Source organism: Hydra viridissima, unplaced genomic scaffold (assembly GCF_058129835.1).
Source record: "Hydra viridissima isolate aposymbiotic clone 2 unplaced genomic scaffold, HvirCarnegie_v1 scaffold_5, whole genome shotgun sequence".
Taxonomy (NCBI): domain Eukaryota; kingdom Metazoa; phylum Cnidaria; class Hydrozoa; order Anthoathecata; family Hydridae; genus Hydra; species Hydra viridissima.
The window spans coordinates 1931216-1950400 of record NW_028324304.1 but is presented as its reverse complement, the minus strand read 5'-3'; the positions used below and the strand labels follow the sequence as shown (position 1 = coordinate 1950400).

Below are 19185 nucleotides of genomic sequence, written 5' to 3'. Positions count from 1 at the left end.
AAACCTCTCTAAAAGATGTAAGTATTAAGTTATTTGAAGATCGCTCATGCGAACCAGAAAATGATACAAAAACAAATAGTCCTGATGTGATAAGTATAAGCATTGAGTTACAAGATAAGTGTACTCATTCAAGTGACAATTGTCTGATAAGTAAAGTTAAAGTAGCTTAAGCTACTAGTGAAGAATATCCTTATGCTGATAATGCGACTATTACTAAAAATGGTTTGAAATAACTCTTTAGCCATATAAAATATAAACTAAGAGATCAGGAAAATTGAATCCATAAATCATCCTGGTCAGTGTACAACTTGGTGTGGTAAAATATAGTGATGACTTTTCTAGGTCTCATTGATAGAATCCAATATTAAGACAGATCAATAGCATTAACATTTGCAGGTAACACAGGTTTTGCTGTGAGACAAGTCTATATCGCTATAAATTTCATCTGGTAATCATGCTATTCTTAGAGGCAATGCGGAAGCCGCTGAGAAAATAGCATTGATACAATTTTTTGGTGGATGCCAGAAATTATACCTTTATTAGAAGAAAGGTTTAAACTTTAAAAAACGATAGAACCCAAAATGACCATTCCTGTAGTTTATAGAATAAGACAGAGTGACCAGCTTGATGTACCTTCATCTACTAACTTTACTTGGAGACTCTCTGTAAAGTCATTGCTAAAGGTACCTCAATTTATTTCGATTGGATTTCAAACGAATAAAGGTAATGATCAGCTTCAAAATCCTGCCATCTTTAATTATGTGAATTTAACAAATCTTTACGTCACAATGAGCTAAATTAAACATCCTACCGCTGACTATGATATTATCTTTACACAACAAAAACTGAGACTTATCTATGAAGGCTCTTTTTTATTGAAAATCTTATAAAAATAATATTTTGTTATTAAGGTGGTACCTACCCTTAAAAAATAAAAATTGGAATAAGACAACGCACAGCAATTTTTTATATCTTTTTTCATTCAAAATAAATTATTATGAAATAATTAAATTAAAAAAGTGGTTAATCAAGTCTTTTTGCCTCGAATATTACTGAAAATATGATATTTTGATGATAGGTTGTAAACAAAATATTTAAAAACTTATAATATAGTTTAAGACTTGAAAATTTCACCAGTTCTTTATTGCACTGTAATGCAGTAGTTGAACTAAAATGAAATGTTATAATCATCTTTGTTTACAGAAATTAAAGAGTCGAAATGTTTTCTCCAGAACTTGAGTTACTAGTTGAAGGTAAAGAATCAGATGCTAACTTTTGTTCAAGTGTTAGGTTATCTTCTTTTTGTGTGTACCGATTGCAAGCAAACGTTCTCTTTTTTGTTCTTGCACGAGTTCTTGGCATATTATTCAATAAAACTCCTAAATTGAAAATATGTTGTTACAAAAAGTGCTATAATTACATAAAAACATAGCATAGCATGCATTTGCGGATTTAAAGACTTCTGGCAAACGAAATCGTGCTTTGAAAGATTGACTTATAACTTTAACTTAACAAGCAGCTAAAGGGTTTATCATTGTCATAAACTGGTAATATAGTTTTCCATAATGTCAAGGCAGAGTTGGTAAGAAGAAGTCTTCTAAATAGCAGCTTAAAACACTATTTATGTTATTAATATTAAAAAAATAGTTTTAAAAACGTGTTCATCATAACATTTTACATCAAAAATGATAATAGTAATTTTTTTGATTTCTTTCAAAATTTCAGGTTAGATACCACCTTAAAAAGGATAAAAAAATATAGAATCAAAAAGCACGGCAAAAAAAATTCTAAATAATTATTTACAAATTAAAGATGATATTATTAAATCAATATTTGATGCAACAACTGCATTTAGAAAAGCAAAAGAGGTAAACCAGGTACAAAACAGTCAAGGCAAAACTGCTGAATCAAAAAAGGTGCGTAGAGCTTGTGTTTTGTACAACTGTACACCTAAACACCTTGCAACAACTGTACACCTTGCATTCCAAAACCAATCAGGATGATTGAATCAGAATGATCAAAATTTTTCGAACTGACAGTAATAGAATCGCGAATCATGCTAAAAAGCATTGTGTAAAATGCCTGAACTTAGCTGATAACTTGGTTACTTCATTGTACCGCTAATCACTGAGTTCAAAATTATATTCTTTAATAGTCCATCTCATCCCTTCTGGGTAACAAGTAAGGCAGTCGACGGGTACCCGGTTGCCCTTGTACCCGCCTGTTGGTTACTGCCCAGCATTATCAAATGACGGGTAACCGTTGTCCATACAAAAAAGCAAAATGTTTCAATTTACAGATTATTAATTCTAATTTTTTTTTAGTTTTAAATAATTGAAATAAAACAATTTAACAACTTTATATATATAATAGATTGTCTTATCACTAAGCCCCGTAACAATTGGCCCCGTACAATATTTTGTGAAATTTTATCTTCACCTTGCAATTTTTGAAAGCGCCTTCCTTTCTGGTTGTTAAGAAAATCTGCATCTTTTTTTTTAGTTTTTAAATCTTTGGTTTTATCTTTCATAATAATATGTTAAACTTTTTCTTACCTATTTTTTTGTAATGAAAATCTAGTTTTTTTTACTCAATTTAATTCAAGTATCTAAACATCAATATTTAGGCTTTGCGGTTCTGTTTATTGCCGTTAGTGCTTTAAAGCATCTCTACTTTTATATTATGACGAACGGCAATGTGCGACAGCAAAATTGATAGGAGTTGGTGGTTGTTCAGACAAAGAGCCACCAGTCTTTCTTTATTTAGAAATATGCACGTTGTGTGAACAAGACATGGAAAAATTTCAGGCAATTTTTTTAGTCTTATGTTTTAACTAACGTTTTTTAACATGTGAACGTTTTGTTAAATGGATTAATTCTTTTTCTTTTCCAGGTGCAGCAATATCATTGTAACTAAAGCGGAAAAAAAAATTTTTTCTGATAATCTTGTACGTCTTAGTAAAATATAATACAAACTGAAGGTTATTGAAAAGAAAATAGAGGATGGTTTACTTCGTTTCCAAGAGCTTCTTGATAGTTTTACTTATGATAATATTCAATTGGAAGAAAGTTCAACAAATGTAAATGATGTTCGGTTTATTGCCAAAATCGACAGTGATTTATCAGATGTGTTTATACAGTAATCGGTTGTTGAGCTTAGCCTTAAGCAGCATGTTATGTCTTCAAAAAAATGAGTTAGAAATCATGTAAAATGCTACATCTCTAAAGTACAAACAATATAATCAAGGAAAAAACTTGTTCAAGAATTTTAGGGACAGTTTAGAAAAGTTTTTACCGAAAAAATCTCTAACAGAATACCAGAACTACGCCAATATGCAAGCTATAAACAATACTTATATTATCATTAGGCAATTAGGTTTCGAAGCATTGCGGTTATCTTTAAAGTATAAGTTTAACACTACATTATATTTAACATATTATCTTAGCATACAACCTTTCATAATAGTATCTTCATATTTTTTTTTACTTCTAATAACTCCTCTAGCATTCTTGAGAAAGTTTCTCTCTTTAAATCTAAACTTTCAGTTAAAAGGTTTATATGTTTGCTTATATCCTTTCTCTTCTATTCTAACTCAACAATCTTGTTTCTAAAAAAAAAAAATTTTTATTTACAATTTTAAAAAAATTTTAAATTACAATTCATTAAAAATATTATAATTCATCATAAACATGAACACGTTCATGACTTAATAACTGTACTCTTAAACATATAAAGCTTATATTACTTGTATAAATTCAATTTGAAATTGGATTAAAGTGTAAATTAAAAAGTATTTGAATGTAATAAATATTTGATACGTTTTAATATAATAAACACCTTTATGTATGTATGTATGTATGTATGTATGTATGTATGTATGTATGTATGTATGTATGTATGTATGTATGTATGTATGTATGTATGTATGTATGTATGTATGTATGTATGTATGTATGTATGTATGTATGTATGTATGTATGTATGTATGTATGTATGTATGTATGTATGTATGTATGTATGTATGTATGTATGTATGTATGAAAGATAAAACCTATTTGTCAGTATTAACAAATGGAATTCCTGCTTTTTGCCAAATTTTCTTCACCTCGTAAAAGACGCATGGTAAACAATTTTGGAGACAATCGCCTATTTCACCAGGTTGAGCAGTAAAATAATCACCAAGTTGACATGAAGCTTTTTTCAACTGAAGAAATGTTTGGAAAATCAGCTCTTAGCATATGATCTCTGTTATGGCAATATTGTAATAGAGTTTTCTTAGTTGGCAATTCTGCGATGGGTGTTGCTTCAATTCTTTTTCCAATAAGATAAATTTCCCGTTAAGATATTATTCTGCAACCATCGCTAGTTGACATTATTTTTATTTACACTAAAATGAAACATTTAAAAACTACGGAAATTTTTTCTATTTCACCAACACCTCCAAATATACACAGCATGTGTTCAAATGGATAGAACTGACCATTCCCATCATTTTTTTGTAAAAAAAACAAACAAAACATAATCGAAAATCATATATATCAGGCTACAGAAATGACCCTCATGATGTTTTTTGAAATAATTGTAAAAGACCCTCCCCCCTCTATTTGTACAAAATTTGAAATTTTTGTATTTTCGGACTGCTAGGACCAATCCTAGGAGTACCCATGAAGAAAAATAAATTCATTTTTTTGATATATAGGTCCTTCAACCATATAAATTGATAGACAGGCCGTGTGTAAACTATTTTGAAGCCAACATCTTTTAGCGCGTGGCGTCACGTTTGGGCCAAAAAAAGAAAACACGACAGAAACGGAATAATGTTTTTAGAATAGAAAACTTAACATGAAATGTTAATTTTTGTAATAAACCTTATTACTAATTTTTATCAAATAAAATAATTAAAATTTAAATGCATTCTTAGATAAAATGTAACAGTTAATTAAATTTATTATTATTTTGCATTAAGTTTAAATTCATTCTTTGATAAAACGTAACAGTTAATACAGAGTTATGTGTTATTATGCGCTACATTAATATACAAAGTAACTTTTTATTCGAAAATAAAATTTGCTTTGTTAATACACTTCGTAGACGTTTACAATGTCGTAAATTATTGATCGAATCAGCTTTGCAGTACAATCGTATCTTTAAATATTTAGCGATAACGATTTTTGAGAAAAGATATTACATGATTACCTTGAGGATCTTTATCGAACAAATGATCATGCAAACATTTAAAAACATATTTGTGCATATTACGTAAACATTTGATTATTGATATTTTCATTAAGTTCTTTTTATTTAAGTTATCTGGTTGCTCAAATGTTCTAAATTCTTTTTCAGCCAACTTGCATAAATGACATCAGGTGATACGTTTTTAAGGCCGGTCTGTGGATTTAACGAATATTGTTTCAGAGTCACAAGTGTAGAAGTATTTTCATCCGAAGTTAAAGCACAAATATAAGGATTATCTTTTACAATTTGCATAACTTGCCGAACTTTAAACCCAGCAATGTAGTTTACAACATCAGCCACTTTAAATGAAAATGTTTCAAATTCAGAAAGCTTACAATACATATCATCATTTAACTGACTTTCAAAAATATTTTTACCATCCTTTAAATTAGCATCAAATCATTGAATTCCTGATGGTATAATTTTAAACGTACGGTTACTACATACAGTTAAAATTGATATTGGTGTTTGATCTAAGCAACTTGCATTTTGAGAACCAGTCACTTCACAATGTATCAAAAGACGTTTATACGCACTTTCAAAGTGGCGAGCTGTCGGATTGCTATTATGACCACCGCGACTACGAATAGCACAAGAAAAAACTACAAGATGGTCTTGAGAAAATTTCTATGCTAAAATATATTTCAACATCGATTAATTGCTAATAACATTTTCTTCATAAATTAACTTCAAATAATTCAAACTAATTATCATGTCTAAAAAACCCATTTTTCTTCCTGCTGTATACATAAATCGTTCATCTGATAATTCTTTAAGGTTTTTCAGATATTTAATTATTTGATCAATTCATAAAAATATTTTTTCTTTGTTCCAATTTTGTGTGCCACACTTAAAATTTTTTGCTAGTAAATTCCGGCTATTTAAAATATCGAATGCATCATTAATATTTGTTACAAAAGTTTAAGTTGGTTCACTATTCTTAAATTTTAAATGTTTGTCTTAAATATTTTAATGCCTTTGCCACACTTATACAGAAAGTCCGAACTGCAACTTTCAGTTTCAATTTTTCAATGTGTTGATTTCTAATTTTAGTAGCGATGTGCAGACCTTCACTATTCTGTATGTCTACTAATTTCTGAAAGTATGACCACTCAATTGGAATTCCTGTAGTATCATAGATTGCTGGTCTACTTGCTAATGTATTTTTTATGAGCTTCAACATGTGTGGAGGATCAGGTAAAATGTGTTTAGGACGATTTGATGTAGGACGAGAAAACCAAGTCTTCATATCTTTAATATTGAATCCGAAAAAGTTTGCCATACTAACAATTTAAGCAGTTCATTTAAATGTAAGTGATATAACTTCTGCACCACTTTCATAAATGAATTGTCGACGTTTAACAATATTTTAGCTTTTTAACAACCACTTAAACCACCAATTAAAAAATATGCAACATGAAGTTTTCAGCATGCATTCACACAGTTTACCATGAAAACTAGAGCTTCTTTTGCTTCGGGTAAATTATCATTAATAATATCAGCACCAAAATCAACATAACCAGAAAATTTATGGCCTGTCCATTCCACTTTTTTTAATGGCCAACTCATCTAACATCAAGGAACTCACAACAACTTGATCAATTTTCTGAGCCTCTTTAACTTTGCTATGAAGAGTAACTAAAGTTTCTTTCTGAAACCTATTGGAACACTCAACTTTTTCATACCACTTTGTATGGTTCCTGGATGAGGAAGAGCATTATTAAATGTTTTCCTAACATAACTGTATGCTTTAGCAGAATAAAAGTTTAATGCAAAAGCAAAGCTCCTAAATTCTGGTGGGTTATGCTGTTTAATTTTTCCTTGTAATATCCAACAAAATAGTTGTTTTGTAGACTCAGAGATAGTTCCCTGTAATTAAATACATCAAATAAATTTATATATCCATACAATAGAAATCAATAGCAACACAAAATATATATAACATGATAAATAAACAGTTAAAACATGCTCTGTTATGTCACCAGTAAATAAAACCATTCCTACTGTAATTATATGGTTCCAATTAAACTGTTAGCTAATGATTAATGTAGTAAATTTTACATCATAAAAATTTACTAAATTAAAACCATTTTTCAACAGAAGGCTAGCTAAAACAAAATAAAGGCAAAGGTAGAACTAAAAAAAAGCACAAATATTTTACAGACAATCTGCAATTGTGGTTGAAGGAGTCAAAAAATGTGAGTGTTTCATAACTATTCTTATGACCGATATATATATTACCATTAGTGTAGTTGATATTTCTTCAGAAATCAAACATTTTGATTTGAGATGACTAAGAAATAAATGTAAGTCTTTAATCTTTATTATACAACGCTTGGTTTGTTGAAGCATTTTGATTGTCTTGTGTTGAACAGCAAGTTTACTTAAAGCTAATTTTAAAAACTTTTTACTATTTTCTGCTGTTATTAAATCATTTTCATCGAAATCACCAATATACCGTTTACTTTTGGTTGTAGGATTGACTTGACATTTTTCAACATCAACCTTCCTAAAAACATATAGGTACTATATGTCTCAAAAAGAAAACTTAAACATTTTAAATCAATATATGCTATTGTAAAAGTAGCAGTTACATTAGACTTACTCTATCGAATCATCGGCGATGTTGTTGTCAACATTAATGATTTAATTGTCAACACTATTGTTCCTAAAAATATATAGGCACAATATGTTACAAAAACTAAGCTCAAAGATTTTAAATCAATATATGCTATTATAAAATTACTTGTTATATAGTTGTAAGATAAACATATTGTATTGATTGGTGATATTATCTGAAATAGTATTTTGTTTGTTTTTTGATGGTTTTCTAGAATTAAAAATTTTTCTTAAATGTGTTGGAAAATCAAATATAGACGGGATTGGATCATTTTTAAATTTCTTTTGTGAACTCCAAGGACTTTCTTCATAACAGTCACAAGTGAATTGTTTACCACAAAGTTTAGATTGCTTACTTGAGGGGTAATACTATCCCTCCGCATAACTTGTATTCATTTCCTCTTTAATTCCACATCCTTTGGAAACCTATCAACAAAAAAAACTATTTAATAGTTATATTAAAATAAAGTAACCCCTTTTGTATGTCTTTGAGTGCAATTATATGAATAACAAGATGCAACCATTTTCGTTATATACCTATATTCTTTTCGAAAATTTAAATTTTAACAAAATAATATACATAACAAATATTAAAACTTGTTAAAAAGTGTTAAATGCATCTAGTTATTTTCGTCCGAAACAGATATATAGTAAATCGTTAAATGCACAAACATGACGTCACGCGCTAAAAGATTTTGGCTTCAAAATTGTGTTAATAAAAGTTACGATAAGACTTATTTATCAGTTTATATGGTCTAAGGGTCTAAGCATATATGAAAATAGACCACAACAATTATGGCATTTTTTTATGGACTTTATATATATATATATATATATATATATATATATATATATATATATATATATATATATATATATATATATATATATATATACACGCATGAAATGCAAGTTGTCACAGAATCTGATGGTGAAGAGCTCGCGCTTCCCAAAAACCATCGAAACATGAAACAAGAAAAATGAAAATGTGGCACTACAAAGACTCAATTTAAAAAGGATGTATTTGCGAGTTCAAGGCAGAAGGTGGATCAATGTTGTACTCTGTTATTAAAAAGATATTGCTTGAAATAAGCTTACCTGTTTATAATTCTACTGGTCCTGGTATAAAACTAGATAAAAGACTTGATAAAGATTTCAATCAAATGAATGTAGCAAACCTATCAACAGAGTAAGTGACATTTATCAAACCTGTTATTTACTCTATTTATAGATCATAGAGCTATTCTGTTTTATTGGAAGCAAACCTAGCAATAGAGTTATCAACTCTTAAGTTGATTTGCTCCATTCTTTTTGTTTAAGATCCTTATTATTATTGTGATATTTGTTTTTTATTGAACAATGGTAAATCAACTCGCTATGAAATATATGACAAAAAGTGTTGGAATAAATATTATTGATAATTCCACATTAAGATAAAAGTTGGAGTAATCTATCATTGAAAAGATTACTGGGACAGAGTAAATTTTTGGAATGATTCTTAATATAACTGATTCTTCAAAAAGCTCTGAGCAAAATACGAATCATTTCATTTTTGCCTAAATAATTCATCTGCTAACTGCAATTGCAAGTTGCAAATGAATTACGTAAGCAAATGAAAAGAAAATATCTTAGAAGAAATAGTCATTGATGATGGTGTAAATGAAATATGTGCTGCTAATCTCATTGATATGCAAATTTTATAAAGGTATAAAATATTTTTTAAATTTTACAAAGTATAATTCAAAAAACAAACAAGACATTTAAAGAATAAAAAAAATTCTTGAGAAAAACAAAAACGATCATTAACGTTTTCCACGCTAATCAAAGTTTTAATGAGCAGTAATGTTTTTACAAAAAAAAATATCACTGGCTTATAAATTTTTGTAGAATTTTGAAAACTTTAATTTTAATAAGACTGTTGATGACTCAAGGTTTTTTGTTTGAATGTTAGCCCAAGCCATCACTTTCTTTTACAGTTTTCTGGAAAACTTTAGAGTAAAAATAAAACATCTCTATCTATTAATACCATGCTGCATACTTTAGTCATACCATACTTTTTTTTACCACCCTACTCACATTTACCACCCTAATCACATTTACCACCCTACTCACATTTACCACCCTACTCACATTTTTTGCAATATCTTTAACTTTAAGATGAACACAAAGTTTAATTTGCATCTGTTATGCAGCTTGATTTTTTCTTCGCTCTTCTCACATGCTTCACAATCTTCTCATTCCATTTTTTTTTTAAAAAAGGATTACTTTCATGAGATATTCAAATTTTTTTAATTGTAGTTAGTGTTACGCACCATTTCACTTACACTAATATAACTATATCAAAGCTAATGTTGAAGAGTGTACTCTACTTTTATCCAACGTCCAATTCTTGGTGCTCTTAGCATAATTGTACGGAAGACAACCTCCTCAAACTTCTGCTTAAATTTTTAATGAGAAACTGCTTAAGCTTATATTTTTCGAAAGTTGCAAATAAATGCGAGCTTAAGCTCGCTTATAAGCATGTTTTAAACTGGTCTATTTTATGGTTGAAAAGTGTGAGCTTGTTAATCTGCGTGTGCGCCTTTTTAGGTATGCATACGTGTGCAACTTGTGCGGATTTTTTCGTCTGCACCAATTTTATATCTGGTACGACTTGGTTGAAAATTGCGTAAAAAGTAAGCTCTAACTCATCAACCCATATCACTTCCCATCTACATGGCTTGTTTCATGGATCAACTTGGACAATTCTGAGCAAAGATTGAAGACATACCAAAATTTAACTCGTGCAAGAACAAAAGCTGACGGACCATCCCCAGCGATATGATTCATTCATTGAGCTCTGAAGTAGATTGCCGAAGATTCGCTGTTTCCAATTAAAAACTTGGTTCAGCAACGAGGATTATTTCTTTCTGAATGGCTAAGACTGAAAAAGTGTTAATGAACATACATAGTTCAAAATACTTGTTGGCAGATTTATTTTATTAAACTATTATCTTGATCGAGTCATTTAGTTGGGAGTAAAGATAATTTAAATCTGCATTTGGTTATTGCACCTTTTTAACGAGGAGTTCGTCAATTTTGAGGCACCCTTTCAACAAGCCTCGTTAAAAATGATGCTTTAAAGTTGTTTCACGCTTCTTGAGTGCAATATTACAGGGTTTCCACAGCATGTGCTAATGATGGTTTCATATTTTCTCTCTGGGTAAAGATTGGAGTGAATGAAATATCTAGATTAGATAAATACATGACACAACAAAGTACAAAAGTTATTCTCTTTTTTTGATTTGAAGAGCATGTAGGAAAAACAGTAGTCACACTGTTAAAAAATTTTATGTTTTACAAGTTCTTTTTGTGTGTATGGAAAAGGCAAGCGTCATTATTATACGCTCTGTTATTTGCTTTATCATTATCCAAGATGCTCAAACATTGATACATGATACATTGCAACATATTATCAATCATATATTTTAAATAGTATTTAGGTTTTTTGATTGACTCAGCCACAAAAAAAATATGAAAAATATCTTTTTTCAACGTGAAAAAACGTATTTTTTATGAATTGATTGCCGAGAAATGTGACAGTTCATCTACTATCTCTTTCTTAGCTTTTCTCTTTCTTTATAATCTTCATTTAAATTATTATTGAAAGCATTAAAAATAGTAGTAAATAAAACCAAAAAAATCGATGTTGTAATGAACTTTTGTAGTAGCAAGTTACGAAATGATGTTGCTATATCTTATTACTTTTTTGATTAAAAATAAACTTGCGTGACAAACATCAAAACAATGAAGCAACCTCTATTAAGACCTATTGCAAAATTTTTTCTACAGCTAAGTTAAATTTCAAACTTACTCGGTTAATTTTTATGTGAATAACTTTAAGGTATGCGAATAAAACATTAAAAAAAATATATATCTACCTTAAAAAAAAAGATAGAGCTCAAACATCAATATTTAAAATTTAACTTTTTGTTCATTTACAACACTCCATTTTTAGCGCTAGAGATTTAATATTACTGAAAATAAATAAAAAAAACCTATTTAGGTGACGAGTCTGAATGAATTCTCATTGACTTATGCGGTATGGTATAAATATTTAGATAGGAAAAAGTTGTTTTGACGAAACAACTCAAAAAATATTTTAGAAAAAATTGATAAAGCAGCTGATTGTAATAAAAAGGGCATAATTTATTTAAAACACAGCATCCTTCCGTTAAGAAAACAAGTCTTGGTTTCTTCTTTAAAGCAAAAAAATTTTACATCTGAAATCAATTTTAAATATGGTTTCTCCTTTTTACGGGGTTAATATGGACACTGAAAAAATGTTATAACAACAGGAATAGCATGGTCGTTTAAGGCAGTTTTAAAAAACACTGTCCCGAGTTACTTTTACAGGCAACAAATTAAGAATTATTTCAACAAATTGCAGCAAATAGCCACTTTTCAGAAAAAACCAGCTATTTCTAGTATTACCATACTATATCCAGCATTTGAACTTTTGATTGCATTTAGGAAATTCATAAGTTGCGATAAAGGCATCAGTTCAGACTAGTTTTTTTAGACTCAGCAAAATATTTTTTCAAATAAAAAAGTACGAACAAATGATTAGCGGTCTTTCTAAAGTTTATTTCTTAATCTGACAAACGAACTAGATTTCGGACATTAAATGTTGTAATTACTTGAATAATCAACTCAGCATTTCAAAACAGTTCAATAGCTTTGAAGCATAATCAGTACCATCACAATCAAGCATTTTGCTAAGAATCGCCCTAGTTTATCATTGTAAAACAAGGACAAAAGATAAAGTATTTAAACATTTTATTTTAACATATTCATCACCATCCTTATTAGATAAGCAAAGAAATACTTTCCATTCATCTACTCAATTCTACCGGTGATCTGTTATACTAAGTTGGAAGGCAATTTCCCTGATAAGCCAGTTAAATTTTCAAGTACCAACTTCATTTTCTCATGTTATTAATTTACTTATCTAAAGTAAAAAGTTTTAATAAGCAACGACCAATCCCAAGTCATATTAAGTGCATTAAACCCAATACAAATGAAGAAACATAAGGTAAATTGAAAACAGTCAATGGCCTTTTGGATAATTGATCATCTGTATACTTCATTTTTAACCAGTATGCATCTAAACAAATGGATAAACAAGCATAATTAAAATTAACTCTCTTACAATTCATCCTCAGCAACCAATCGCTCACATAAATGACGAGAATTAAGCAGCTTCAAGAATTTAACAAGATAACCTTGCATAACACAGCATACACAAAAATTTGATTTTAGATTAAAAACTTTTCTTTGCTAATTGGTCATCTAATATTTTAAGCTTCATCAAAACTACCTTCAGGAATTCATTAGCAGATTTTGCTTACCACTAAACAAATCAAAACAAACTTGTATGTAGCTGGATTTGAAAAGTGGAAGGCCATAAATGTTTACTATTAAATTAATGTTATTACACTAATTTAAAAAGTTTTTATAAAAAATTCATTTAAATAGATTCCCAGTTCTAACTAAACTAACTAAACAACATGAACAAAAATATTTCCGGTCCTTAAACTTCGCTTTTGTGGTCAGGAAGATGAATTTTAAAACTTGTTACTGTTAAAAACATGACACATCAACTAATAGCGAATGCTGTTGCAAAGGAAAGAAAACCTGATTTTTTAAATGTTCTTGCTCAACAAGTGAATGAATGGTATAATACAATTTTCCAGGGATGTTGGAAATTTTTCGCGAAAGGTTCAGACGTCAAATCAGTAGATGCAGGATAAGGCTTTTTTAAATGTTTTGGAAATGATTTTAATCAATCATACATGCATCCAACTTGCGAAAGTTTCATCGATTGTGTTGTTAAAAGATCATTGATTTTGTTTTCAGTTGAAGATGTTTAAGAACATAATGGAAACCTGGACAAAACATTTCAAGCACTGAAAGCTCTGAATCAAGTTGAATAATTGATAACATTTGATCTGAAATGCGGTACTTGATTCAGTATTTGATTTAGTTAGAGCTACAACTATGCTTGTCTCTCTCTCTCTATCTCTCTCTCTCTCTCTCTCTCTCTCTCTCTCTCTCTCTCTATATATATATATATATATATATATATATATATATATATATATAAATCTACCTTTACCTGTTTGCTAGAACAAGGAAAATTATTTGCAAAGAACCATCTTTGATCCCACAGATGCAATCCGCTAGGGAAAGATGCTTATCTGAAAGAAGCAGAGTTACTGTATGCTAACATCAAATTACAAGTTTAGCACTGTTAGGAGAGAGTGAACCTCTTCATTTTAACACTAAAAATGCTGAAAAAAAGTATTTATTTATGCAGAGTGTATCAGACTATTTAGCAAACCCTTGTTAATTGAAACTTTAAAACTCATCGTTTAGTGCAACCTGGCCATCTCCCAAATTAATCTCTAAAAAAGCGGAGACTGCCATAAAGTTGTAGATTTTCGGACAAATCCTTTAAATTATTGTAAGAATGTTTTGAACTGCAACTTGCTTTGGTATTGATTATCTCTCTTGAGAAATATCATAACCATTGTTAATTACTATTTAATTTTTTAATTGCATTAGCCTCAATAATATGATAAAACCTTAGAGCTACAGGTTTACTTATTTTTTCAGTGATAAATGGAATCAGTGATATGAATGTATCGCAGAATATTTGAAACACTTACAGGGAAAGTTTTGTAATTAAAGCGTTATTAGCATAATAAAATTACGTCATCTTATTCCCTTTCTACAAGGGAATGAGATGACATACAATTATGTTAAATTTGCTGCTAATTTTTAATTGTTAAACCTCTCAATTTTTAGTACTTCGACAAAGAAAAACTGTTTCGGTGCAATATTTAGAATTACAAAAGAAAAAAATTGTTTCGCTGTCAAATTTATTGCCAGTTGTAACGAATAATATCAAAAATGAAGGAATATGGAGATTTTTTAAAATCGAAAATTCTGCTTAAGTTCCATGAACAGCCCAAGTTATTGCGGAAGCTTGATGTTAGCATAGATATTAGAAGTTTATGTATTGATTTCCGTAACATTACTGCTATTGCTTTGCGAACTTTTAAAAAAGCTGATTCACGTCTGATACTTTCATCAGAACTACCACTTTAATCTAAAAGCGATGCTAGAAAATTTACTAAAAATATAAAGCTTCGTTTTCTTGTTCATTTAACTGCGTACTCATTTTCAAAATGTGTAAAAATAGAATAAACTTCTGAGATTTTCGTGAGATTCTCAGAAAATTTGGTTTGTAAAACATTTTTCTTTGTTTGGTTATGCAACAGATAAAAAGTGTCGCTCTATTTGTTGCGTCAAAACAAATAGTTATTATATTCTTTATTAGTATATATATTCTTAGAATCAAGTTTCTGAGAATCTAACAATTATTTTATTTCCAGAAACCTTGATTTTATGCATTATCATTTTAAAGAACGTAAGCAATTAAAAGAATATTTTTTACTTGTTGCGTTATTAACTAATGAAGTTCTTATTCTCAGAAAACTTGAGTATAAGAAATATTATATCTTGAGAAATTATTTAGCACTATAGTTTAAAGAAAGTTTTTTGTTCCAATTTCATTACAGGCTATTTGAAACTTGCAATCGTTGACTTGCGTCTTTAGATTTTACTTTCAGGTATGAATTTGCTTTAAAGTTCTTTTTATTATTAACTTATCGATAAAATATTTAATCATGAAACGGATTTTAGCTTGAAAATGTTTTGGGTTTGGCTATAAGCAATACTTTGATTCGCCGTTGACTGAGAATAGAGTTTTTTTAACACTTGGAAGGAAGCATAATTAGGGTGTGACATGCAAGGCTCGTGCTATGAGCGCTAACTATTAGGAGGTGGGAAAAAGCGTCTTACTTTATCATTAACGTGTAAATAAGAAAGCGAAATCAATAAAAGTGTTTTATTACCTTTGTATTTGTTGTAATGCTAAAAAAAAAAGTCGTGTTCATAAAAAGTCTCCGTAGGAAAAAGAAATGTTCGGGCCGCAAGTTTTATTTGCAGCCCGAACTACACACGCATTTCACACGCATTCGTTTTTTGTTTGTTTATTCGTTTTTTCTAGACCACTAGCTCTCTTTTTTTCCCCAAAGGTGATTTAGAATTTGAAAAAAATGGATAGGCAGATCAGTAGCGTTCTGTATTAAAGCAGTTTTAGATAAAAAAATAAACCTTCGTCAGGGATTTACTTCCGCGCAGCACATGAATTGATATTCTAACGTGAGTAAGATTAATCATTCGGTTTCTCTAAGGTCTGCTGCAATGTGCTTTTTTTGTTTTTTGATGTTGAAAAAGAAAAATGGTCTTGATCAGCAAGTGATGCGTTAGTTGGAAGTTTATTTACCTTCCTAATTGTCTTTTTTTTGTATTTGCTATCCTATTTTTTGTTGGTTTGAGAACCAATTGTTGTTTGAAGTAAGAAAGAGTTTTTAAGCATACCAAGCACCTGATAAAGTGAGTGTTCATGAAAGTTCTTATAATCATCGTTAATGATTTACTCAACGGAAAGAAAAGGAAAGAAATTTACTTAACAACTGACGCATAAGTAATACAGAACTTAGAGAGCAATTTCAAAAAGAAAGCCAGAAGTGGTGTGATGTTACTTTGTTTAACATTTTATTTTATTTTTTGCTTTGACAATTATCACATTAGGTTTCCTGAAATAATATTATATTAGTATTCGAGTAATGAATTCTGTTTGCATATTACAGGAAATACTGAAGTTGTTGAGTAAAGCGATTTCAAATATGTTGTTGAGTTGAGAGATTATAATTATGTTGTACTTTTCGAATAATAAATCAATATTCAAAAATAATTTAAAAAGCATATTACAGAATTTTTAAATAAAATTTTAAAGCTATGTTTCTTAAAACTATATTTGATATATTGAAGCAAGTTATAAAAGTAAAAAAACTCGAATTGAAGCCTCCTCCATTTTCATTTGTTTTCAATTAAAAAAATTTGTGAAAAAACTATTTAAAAACACGGTTTTTATAATATCATAAAAGTTTGCTTTTCTTCAATTACTCACATTACCGAATATGACGGCCGCAAACCATTCTAATGACATTATTAATAAAATATATTAAATAGCATATTTAGTTTATATACTAATATATAATACTTATATAATATTTATAAAATCAGATTTTATAAATGTTTAAGTCCTTTAAGAGTTTGATTCTTGAGAATCTATCTATGTGACGTCATCTACAGATGTTAAAAACTGAATTATGTTATAAAAGCAAAAAAAATAAATTAACTGAAAAAATTCATCTATATATGTGTGTAAATAAATATGTTTGGCAATATATTTCAAAGGTATAGGCTGAAAATTTTCTCTTAATAGTAAATATAGAGTTTTATTTAAATTTAAAATGTCTAGAGATTTTTTTAAAAGCAGTATCAACTTTTTTTATTTTATTTATACAAAAAAAATATTTAAAAAATCGTTGAAGTTTTTTTTTTCTTTTTATATAAAAAATTATGGTATTGAAAAAATGCATCAAGTTTATAAGTTGATGAGGGTTTTGTTGACCTAATTGAGAGCTTACGATAAGAAAACTGCAACGGCAACTTCTACAATTTTTGATAAATATTTGACACTAAGCATGCGCAATGAATGGGATTCCCTGAAATGTCGTTTTAAAACTTTTTACGCAACGTCAAAACATTGAAATCCAGTATCATATCGAGTAGTCTACATGGGTAGGAAAACCGTTTTAAAAAAATATACAGTGGTTCCACCGGAGAAACTTTTAACCCGTTATAACATAAAAACTCTTGAGGTAGTTGAAGTACATTGAGTAAGCGATATATATCACTACGTAGAAATCTAAATTCACTTTTGCATTCATCATCAGACATGATTTCTAAACAAAATTGCTTAACTCCGAAACGGTAAATCTGGATTCTTAGACAAATTTAATTTGTACAGTTTTAAAAATTCCTCGTCGTCTATGATATTTGATTCTAATGCAAGTAATAAACTATTTCTAACATTTCTTAAAGGAGCCATTTTTAAATTTTTTTTGTTTATTTCAAGATGTTTTCTTTTTTTTGAAGCGGAAATTATACTAAACTAATTTTATTGGAACACTGCAACTGCAAGTCGCAACCGCTCGATCCAGACCTTTGTCATCTCCGTTGCCGTTGCAGTTTTCATATCGTAAGCTCTCTAATGCTGTCTGAGGCGTGCGACGTTGAGTAAACAGCGTTGCTTGCAAATATTATTAAGCTGTTTTGAGTTGGCTGTTGAGTAACCTGCACTGACGCCATCTTACAAAAGTATATTAACGTAATCCTAGAACTTTTTAATGTAATAGAGTTTGTTTTGATGCAAAAATTATCGACAAGGTGATTAGCTTGGCCTTAGAGAAATGTGTTCTGCACACTTTCGCAGCATTATCTTATTAATCAAAAATCAAGTATCGATTTTAGAAAAAACATAAACTTTAGGATTAACGAACTTCGGCATTACATTATTACATTATTAGGGCATCTCTTTCCAGAAAATGTGTATGTGTGTGTGTCTGTGTGTGCCTGTGTTAAATTTTTAACAACTTTTCCTATAATGTGATTATGTAGTATGAATTATTCCTAAAATTTATAACTTGTAATGGAAATGAGAAATTCAAATTTCATTGAAAACATAACCGTTCAAAAGTTTGTAAAAAATTCCGTGCCCCATTAAGAAAATCAAAATTTCATTAAGAAATATGTATTTATATTAAAGTAAATTTTCTGAAGATAATATTTAGCTTAAATTGAATATAAAAATCAATAGGAAAGTCATAGGAATTGCGAAATGAGAAAAAAGAAAAGTTTAATAATACGTGCTGTAGAGAAGACTCCTTATAAACTTCTGATCTTTAGAATCACTAATAGAATCACAACTGAAAGATCCCCAAATCATTATTTGCCACCATCCTGTTTAACTGTTGGTATTTGACACTTAGGAGCAAATCTTTAACATTTCGGACCTTTCACGTACTTGATACCATCGCTACCAAACATGCAAAACTTTGATTCGTCACTGAATGAGACTTTTGACCATTCTTTTGAAGTCCAAAGTAAATGATCTTTTGCAAATTTCATTCATGCTAAGCGATTATTTGATAATATTAATGGTTTCTCGGCAGGACGACAACCTAACAAATTATACTGATGCAGGCGACGTTAGTATCTACGCTGCACTTAATACCATACCCAGGAAATAATGTTCTACAGAACTTCTGTAAACTTTTGAAACATATGGCCTATAGAAATTCTATAAGATTC

The 19185-nt window shown here is 29.3% G+C and overlaps 1 protein-coding gene and 1 pseudogene across 1 annotated transcript; both read right to left on the bottom strand.

The window, feature by feature from the left end:
- Positions 1-1206: 1206 nt before the first annotated feature.
- On the bottom strand, positions 1207-4376 carry LOC149887924 (uncharacterized; annotated as a pseudogene).
- Positions 4377-5848: 1472 nt separating this feature from the next.
- On the bottom strand, positions 5849-19002 carry LOC149887923 (uncharacterized). Its single transcript, XM_090088974.1, has 3 exons — positions 18899-19002; positions 7477-7744; positions 5849-7104 (listed from the first exon to the last, which is right to left on the bottom strand). Exons 1-3 carry the CDS (start codon positions 19000-19002, stop codon positions 6874-6876), a joined length of 603 nt encoding a protein of 200 aa, XP_089945100.1. The 3' UTR covers positions 5849-6873.
- Between the last annotated feature and the right edge of the window lie 183 nt (positions 19003-19185).

Coding starts and splice junctions, on each gene's coding strand:
- LOC149887923 (XM_090088974.1), bottom strand. CDS start 19,002: ATGAAATTTGCAAAAGATCATTTACTTTGGACTTCAAAAGAATGGTCA. Junction 7,745..18,898: donor TTTGGTAGCGATGGTATCAA/GTACGTGAAAGG, acceptor ATATGTTTTTAG/GAAGGTTGATGTTGAAAAAT. Junction 7,105..7,476: donor AAATATCAACTACACTAATG/GTAATATATATA, acceptor ATTTAATTACAG/GGAACTATCTCTGAGTCTAC.